The sequence below is a fragment of the Typopeltis vanoorti genome, chromosome 8 (genome assembly GCF_054136105.1).
Source record: "Typopeltis vanoorti isolate ZY-2024b chromosome 8, IOZ_Tvanoo_1.0, whole genome shotgun sequence".
In the NCBI taxonomy this organism is placed as follows: Eukaryota; Metazoa; Arthropoda; class Arachnida; order Uropygi; family Thelyphonidae; genus Typopeltis; species Typopeltis vanoorti.
In genome coordinates, this window is record NC_143556.1 from 77,162,950 (window position 1) to 77,172,301 (window position 9,352).

The 9,352-nt window shown below is 35.8% G+C and overlaps 1 protein-coding gene across 1 annotated transcript; it reads left to right on the forward strand.

Moving 5' to 3' along the window:
- The first annotated feature begins 527 nt into the window (after positions 1-527).
- LOC150104141 (uncharacterized) lies at positions 528-8,921 on the forward strand. Its single transcript, XM_090396403.1, has 2 exons — positions 528-653; positions 5,253-8,921. The coding sequence occupies exons 1-2, from the start codon at positions 528-530 to the stop codon at positions 8,088-8,090; spliced, it is 2,964 nt and encodes a 987-aa protein (XP_090252529.1). The 3' UTR covers positions 8,091-8,921.
- Positions 8,922-9,352: the final 431 nt, after the last annotated feature.

Consider the following 9,352-nt stretch of genomic DNA (forward strand, 5'->3'; position numbering starts at 1 on the left):
GTAGCTTTATTAGGATTATATTTTTCATACTAGTTAAATAGGAACGATTCATTATAAAATTAAAAGTTAACTGTTTACAGAATCAGTAATGAGATAAAATAACATGAGCTAAAATGACTTGAGGTACTAAAAAATAAAGGGAGCTTTGTGTACAAAGATTACAAATAATTCAGTGATTCGAACTTTTAAATTACAGGAGATTGTTAATGCGCCTTTTTTAATGGAAATAAGATATCTGTATTGCCATCAACATCTCGGAATATTTGTTTATGCAACTCCTATCCACGAAAAGCTGTAAATCTACAATGCATTTAATACCAAGTGTGGGCAAAGGCTAGATAATTTGGTTGTTCGTTTGCTCTGGAGATCGAATGTGGAATTTTTTTTTCTAGTCATTTCAGGCTTCCAATAAGTAAAGTGGTTGTCTCAGACTTGGTCATAAAATTTATCTAATAGCTAACGTCATTTACTGGCATCCACACTCACAGTGGGATTCGAACCAATAACATATTGGCTGGAAAGCAGAGATGCTGTCCACTTGTCCAACCAGGCTAGAAAAGAAAAGTTATTTTACTTCAACTAGAAATTTTGTGTATTTGCCAATAAAGCATATAAAACCTTGGTCTTTTCCCGTTGAGAGCATTGATGTTCAGGTAAGTTCACTCTGCTGCATGTGCTCTTCAAATTCTGGACCAGAAACTAAAAGTGGATCTTTACTCTCCTTTCGGGGTTCTTCCTTTTCTTTTCGGCTAGAAAAGAAAAGTTATTTTACTTCAACTAGAAACTTTTGTGTATTTGCCAATAAAGCATATAAAACCTTAGTCTTTTCCTGTTGAGAGCACTGATGTTCAGGTAAGTTCACGCTGTTGCATGTGCTCTTCAAATTCTGGACAAGAAGCTAAAAGTGGATCTTGACTCTCCTTTCGGGGTTTTTCCTTTTCTTTTCTTTTTTATATGAATCTAACATGTGTGATCCGATATGATAATGATTTAATCTTTCCAATAGAAATAAACTTCTCAGAGCAATATTTTTTTTGTGATCTGAATCCCGATGTTGTTTGCAGATTTATCAAATATTTGATATTTGTATCAGAGTATCACAGCCACTGCACTTGCAATACGAAAACTGATAATGCAGATGAAAAATACTTCAGCATTTGGAACAGACCTTAGTTACTCAATTGTACAGAACCATAAGGTGACGATCCTATACTTTAATGAAGTTTCATTTCACTTTAATGAAATATCAATTAAAAAAACGCTAATCAAAAGTTTACTTATAATTTATTTATTTAAAAAATTATTAGGTGCTTGATTTGGTTTCGATTATTTAAACTTTTATGTTTATTATTTTATTATACTAAATAATCTGTTTAAAATTATTAATAAACAGGTCTTTTTAAATCGAAATCGAAATTTCTTTCATAATTAATGAGTATTGTTAGAGAAAAAGCTCCAAACTCTTTCTTGCAAAGAAGATTTTAAGAAACTTTACTTGCAAATCAGAAAACATTCATTCCAAATGACTGCATTTATTTGAAATATTTTTTTCTAATTTAATTTTTATATCCCACTTATTTGAATTAAAGTTTTGAGATTATAATTTGCCTGTTTTGGTTTTTTTTGTTTTATTCTTTTAAATACTTAAATGATTTTAGGCATATAAATCTGTTTAAGTTATTTTCAAAAATGAAAGGTCTCAATATGTGTATATGTGTATATTAAGGTCTCAATATGTGTATTATATTGTTTTATGTGTATTATTAATAACTATTAAATCACAATTCAATACAATCTATAAGCATAACTACTGCAAATATTAAAAGAAAAACCGTCAAATCAATCTCTCGTTTCAAAACTGTTTAAAGAATGTATCTATGTTCGTAGTTTATTTATTATTATTATTTTTTTTTTGGCATTAATGAGAGAATTAATGCCACAAAACCTTAGCGAATGTGCTAAGGATTTTTTCTCTATTTTTTTTTCTGTATTTTTAATTTATGTTTCACATAGTTCAAAAACCATGCTCTAGACACTATAACGGCGTTATTGATCTTAATCGTTTAATTTATTATTGCCAACATTGGCATCATTAATACATAGAAGTTAGTTCTTAACTAAACTTATTACTGAGCACGAATGCGAGGGGTGCCCAACGAATTCAGATTATCCATTGCAAATTTTTCTTGTCTAAATGGGCGCATACCGATCCACAGACATCACAATAGTAATCTTCCCATCTGATTAAGAAAATTCTTGAATTGAATTCAAACATTCCTTAAGGGCAAGGCGTTACGAAGATGAAACTTTCCTTGTAATGTGTAGTTAAAAAAATCATCCTTTACTTGATACGAATTACAATTTAGGGATCTAAATAGCAGAATAGGAAATGATTTTCAGACATGCAAAAATGTTTCGGGCAAATTTGGAGAAAAGAGCAAAGCTAATAATAATGGAAAATACCTATTGGATATCTGCTCAGGACATGGACTGGTTATTACTAACACCATGTTCCAACATAAAAATGTCCACAAATTCACATGGAGAGAAGAGGCAAGGAATAAGAAAAGTCTCATTGACTATGTTATTGTAGATAGTGATGTTTTCTCACTGGTGCAGGACACCAGAGTGTACAGAGGATTTGAAATTGTGAAATTTTATCCTGCTTAAGACTAATCACCAATTAGTCTTAAGCAGGATAAAATTGAATTTCATATTGAAAAGAAGAACATGTAAGAAAGTTTTAAAGCAAATTAAAGTTGAGCAGCTCTCAGATGTGAACTGTAGACCGAAATACAGAAACATTATTCAAGAGAAAATGACAGAGTTTAACTGAAACCAAACATCAGAGATTCAGTGACAAGCCCTGAAGAAAACATTGATTCATCTATAGAGGCATGTGATGAAGTTGTCTGCAAGGATAGAAGAATCAGAACTCCATGGTGGACACAGGAAGTTAGAGGCAGTGGAGGAAAAGAAGCAAATAATCAGCTTGTGCTCTCAGAGAATACAGAGATAAATGAAAGAAAGCTAAAAACTGTGTAAAACTAGCTAAACAAAAGTCACGGGAAGACTTTGGTAAGAACATAGAAAATAAATATCAAGAAGGTGGCAAAATATTCTGGAGGTTGTTGCAGAAGCTCAGAAATGCAGGAAAGAGTGCTGTAAAAGGAATTAGAGATGACAAAGGTGACATCAAAACTGGAGAAAAAGATATCCTTGAAGTATAGAGTAATTACTTCGAAAAATTGCTAAATGAAACAAGCAGTGATGACAGCACAGCGGTCAGTAAAAAACACTGACCAGGCATGCAGTCAGGAATACATATCCATACTTGAAAGTAGAAAAAGCCTTTTCTACTTTCCTGAAATGTGGAAAGGCTGCAGGAGTAGATGATACTCGACCAGAAATGCTCACGTATGGAGGTATAAAAGTCATACAGTGGCTGCACTGCATAGTTCAGAAGGCCTGGACAGAGGGACGAATTCCAGATGATTGGAATAGAGCTCTCATAGTACCCATCTATATAAAAGGGAATAAAGCTCACTGTGAGAATTACAGAGGTATTTCCCTACTGAGTGTTCCTAGTAAGATTTATGACAAGTATACTTGAGGAAAGGTTGAGAAGGATTGTAGAAGAGAAGCTTGGTGAAGAACAAGCTGGATTTAGGTCAAATAGAGGCTGTCAGGATCGGATTTTCACTTTGCGACATATAGTTGAGAAATCATGGGAATATAAGAAAGATCTGTATTTAAGTTTTGTTGATCTGGAAAAGGCGTATGACAAGGTGCCAAGAGAGAGAGAGAGAGAGAGAGAGAGAGAGAGAGAGAGAGAGAGAGAGAGAGAGAGAGAGAAGCTATTCAAAACGCTACATTTATATGGTGTTGATGGGGCATTATATCAAGCAATACGTAGTCTTTAGTTGAGTTGTAAGTCAGCATTTAGAATTCAAGGAAGTACAGGAAGGTGGTTTCATGTTAATTATGGTGTCAGACAAGGATGTACATTATCACCTCTGTTATTCATTATCTATATGGATTATATTATGAAGGAAAGTGATATTAAACCTGCTATCAAAATTGGAGATGTTAATGTCAGCTACTTGCTTTATGTGGATGATGTTATACTAATAAATAAACCCACTACAAGTCTGTCTGCAAGATTACCTGACTAAATTGAATTACTGTTGTAATAGATATGGTATAAAGTCAACAGTAACAAGAGAAAGACAATGAAAACAGTCAGATGCAGTGAAAATATCAACTGCATTGTGAATTGAGAACCTATAGAACAAGTAACACATTTCAGCTACTTAGGCACGATTTTTAGTGAAGAGGGTAAATTAAATATGGAAATAGACAACAGAATGAACACTGCATACAAGACAGTGTTCAAACCAATTTTAACTTATGGGTCAGAAGTAAAAAACACTTGATCAAAGACAAGGGACGGCAGATATGAGATTCTGAGAAATATTAGGGACGTGAACTGATGGCATCAATAGCAATATCATATTAAAAACGAGGATATTAGGAAAGAACTTGACATTGTCAGCATCAGGAATGCGTTAGCAGAGCTAATCAGGCGGTATGGTCACTTAAACAGAATGGGCAAGGAAAGATTAGCAAAATAAGTGTTTTTGCCAGGTTGGCAGGAAAACGACCCAGAGGAAGATCAAGATATAGGTGGATTGATACGGTACAAAGTGCCTTAGAAGACAGAAATATAAGATCCGATAATGTTGGAGTCTTGACAAGTAACAGACTGATTTTGAGGAAAATTGTAGATAGGAAGTTAGTAATGATGTAAATTTTTCATGTAGTACTATTATATCCTGTGCACCCCTTGTGGGTACATGGCAGGAATTTGATGATGATGATGATGATGGATTACCATATATTTATTCTTAACATAAAAGTATTGCTGCTCTTGTTTTTTCTATAAAATTCCGCGAGTTATGAAATACTTTTCTAATAGTTTGCACTTTTCTTTTTATTTATTTATTATTATTATTATTATTTTGTTTTGTTTTGTTTAAATCATATCTTTCCCGTACTGAAGCAGTAAATATTCTTTTAATAATAATTTCACTTAATAAACTGCATATTAGTTCAATGACTTTAAAACAGTCAGATTTTAATAGATTTATATATTATAATTTATATTGTATTATATATTATAATAGATTTTTAATAAATTTATTGAACTATTTCTATATGACAGGCATATCTAAAACGAAATTTTATTTTAGGTACTCCTCACTGTTCTTGTCTTTTTATTTGGACTGACATCGACAATATCCACATCATTCCAGTCTCAAGCAGCCCTGCCACCGAAAGCCTTTCTGGTTAGGATCCCCTCTGAGAGGAACGAGCAGAATGGTAGGGAAGTCCATCATGACAACTCTCGTGAAGAGAAAAACAAGCTGTTATTAATCCGCCTTCCATCGCAGAAGCAAACTTCTCCAGTGTCAGCTTCGGCATATTCTACAGTTTCGAAATTTAGAGAAGAAGCCCCGCCTACTGAATATCAACAGCACAAAGAAGCATATTCCATACCTCATGCATCTAGTTCCATTCAGCAGCCACAGGGTGCAAACGGTGCTGGTCTGTCTCAAAGCCACAACATTAATCAAGAAAAAGAACACGGAGAAGACGATGACGAACCCAAAAAGATACCCGTGATTCTGATTACATTTACTAAAGAAAAAAAATCACAAACAGATCAGTCAAAATTCCTGGAAGGTGTTGCAGGCAATAAGCAGTATCCAGTAGGAGCTCTTCAACAACAACAACAACAGCAACAACCAGGACGTCCAGAATATCTACATTTGGAGCAACAACCACCACCACAACAAGCAGAATATGTACAACTGGTGCAGCAACAACAAGCACAACAAGCAGAATATATACAACTGGAACAACAACAACCACAACAACAAGCAGGATATGTACAACTGGAGCAACAACCACCACAACAGCAAGCAGGATATGTAAAACTGCAACAACAATCGCCACAACAGCCAGCAGGTTTGGTACAACTGCAGCAACAAAAACAACCACATCCGGCGGGATACCTACAATTGGAACAAGAGCAACCACGACATCCAGCAGGATATGGACAACTACAGCAACAGCAACCGCAGCGTCCGCCGGGATATGTACAACTGCAAGAGCAACAGCCACAGCGTCCACCAGGATATCTACATCTAGAGCAACAACAATATCCCAGAGGAAATGCAGAACCGGCACAGCAACAACAGCATCATTCGGAAAGATACTTGCAACATCAGGATGCACGCTTTGCCCACCAATCTAATCAAGGACCAGTTTCAGGCAATGTCCAGCCTCCACCTGTTGGATTTGATGAAGAAAGAGGGATACCATATGGTCAGCTTCAAGGAAGCGGAATAGGGCATATTACAGGACATGAACAACAACTTAATGCAGGATACAGCCAACCAAAATTTTCTGTACACGAACAGCCCCAAAATCCAGGATTTGTTGAACAAAAAGCTCACGTTCATGGAAATACACAAAATCTTAATGCTGATGTAATATATGGGCAACGGTCAAACAAGCATTCTGCAGCATATGGGCAGCAGACTTCAGAATTTGGTCACCAAAGGCCCTTGGAACAAGATCATAGGCAGCACCCATCTACAGGATTCGGTCAATCCAAATTAGTAGGGTCCTACGGCCATCAACAAGATGTTGTATTTAATCAACAGAAAAATACAGAATTCGTAACTGGATCAGCACCTAATTCTCACTTGCAAAATGGAAAACATGCGCAGCAACCAGCACTAAGAGATCATGCAATTCATGAAAAACCGGTATTCACAAATGCAAGAAATTTTGATCAACAGCGGGAATTGAGCAAGCCGAAACCTGAATTTTCGGAGCAGCTTAAAGTTGGATCTAGCCAACATCACACAGGCTATGGGCCTGAACCGTTAGCATTCGGCCAACGACATCGACAAACTGTTGTAGAATCTCAAGTAGGGCAAAGCAATCGCCAACCAAGCCATGGTCACAACGTGATTGTAGGTTTTGGGATACAAGATAATGTTGAATCGTCTAGCAGAAAACCATTTTATGGTCGACCACAGGAACAGAAGCAGCCCCCTTTTGAGACGCATAGTTCACAATTTGATACCCAACAAACAACAGGATATAGAGGCCCTCAACAAAATCGATATTTGCAACCATCAGAAAAAGGTCCAGAAGGTCATGGACATCAGCAAGACTCCAATAACGGCGAACAGCAAGTTCAATATAGTCAGCATTTTGAAACTCACAAAAGCCTTCCAAAATCAGCAGCTCATGACAAACACCATACTAGATATGATGAAGAACCAACAATAGTGACACAAAACCCTTTAGGACTTCCTCATAGAGAACAAATTCATTTTAACCAGAGATTCCAAGGTGGTAGTGATCCTTCGCAGAATTCAAGATTTTCAAAACAAGAGTCCAACAGAGGAATTTTGAATCAACAGCAATCTTATGATAATAGAGAAAACCGCCAACACAGCCACATAGAAATGAGTGGCCCAATTCATCCAGAGTCTACAGATGCTAAACAAAATTCTGAGCAGTCGTTTCGTGGACATAAAATAGATCATCCACATGGAGCTTCTGGTGTTATCGGTCAAAACGAAGATTATAAGCATCAACAAACAGCAGAAAGTTATAAGAAACAAGAGTTTAATGAACCTCGTAGTTCTATAGAATATGAGAAGCCTCTTCCTAATTACGGTAATCAGCAACATGTGCCTAGCCAAGAGAAGTCTTACGATAACCAATGGAAAACGACAACACATGAAAGTCAAGTGGCGCCTGCGCCCTTCAGTCAGTCGCGATTGGTATCAAATGATAAACAATTGCAGAGGGAACAAACACAAAGACACGAATCTCAAGAAAAGACAAGAAACACAGAAGGAATAACAAAAGATGAACTGCTTCTATTGCTTCTTCAGTCTACTGGTCAAGAAAGTCAGAGAAGACACAGTATCGCTACTGAGCCAGCAAAAGATCACAAGAAATATTCGAAAAGTTCAAGGGAAGAAGCAGATACTAGATACTGAATACTGAATAGCAGATACTAGATACTTTGTATTAAACGGAGTCCCAAGAGTGGACTAAAATAATATAAATTGTTTTCCATAAAAATAGAGATGGTTAGAACATAGTCGTCATTGTAACGAAATTATTCAGTGACTTTTATCTTTTATGGACACTGTTGAAAACGTGTGTTAATGACTAATAATGATGAAGAATCTGCAGACTTGCTATTCTGCCTTCCTGAGGAGACTATCGGGATAGTTCTCATAACCTGCAGATTTCGTGTACTAATTTTCATTAATCAAAATGAATGCGAACATACGGAAAGATGGTGACCAATAGGAACAAAATAAAGTTATAAGTAGGAAGGAAGGCTACAGAAGAATTGTTAGCAAAATATTAAATAATTGTAACATATGTTTTTCCTTACTTTCATTATTTTAAAATCCTTTCAATACGCAGTTCGATTGTTTTTCATTTATATTTCTCTGTTCTTATACTTTGTATGTTGCGTGCACTTGCTAATGAAAAATCATCTTGCAGAAAAACGATACCCTTACTACTGAGTTTCCATTGCATTACCGATAGACCTGTTTTTGGTGGTTTGCCAGAAATCGCACATTACTACTAGGATGAACAACGAAACTTCTTTTAAGTTTTTATTCTGTCTGAATTTAGAATCGAAAATCATAATCAGTCATTGAAAGGATTCACATTTCATAGCACCTCTCATGCGTCTGATACTTTGGATCTGGGACTCAAGTTGAAGTTATCCGTGTAAAAATGGCCAAAGTTATTTGTAAAATAATAATAAAAAATCATTTGTTCGTGACATTGTATTTGTTATCTCTTTTTCATTAAAGGCGATTTTGTATGATCTCGGAAGTCTTTTTATTTGAAGCAAAGTTTTAAAGACACGTACATGAATAATATAAAAAAAATAAGATTTCTACGAACTACAAGTTGGATGGGATTACGAATGACGAATCAACGAGCTGAATGGTTTCTTAAAAGTCGAGCATTGTGTAGATTGGACATTTCTAAACAAGTCAGTTTTTTTTTTTGCGTGCTGTAAAAAAACAATCTGTGCTTCTTTGTTGAATCTCCGACACCCACTGATTAGAATGGGATTAGGCAGGCACACACACACACACACACACACACACACACACACACACACACACACACACACACACACACACACACACACACACACACACACACACACACACACACACACACACACACACACACACAGAAATCCTGCATTTTAATTTGCAGAGAC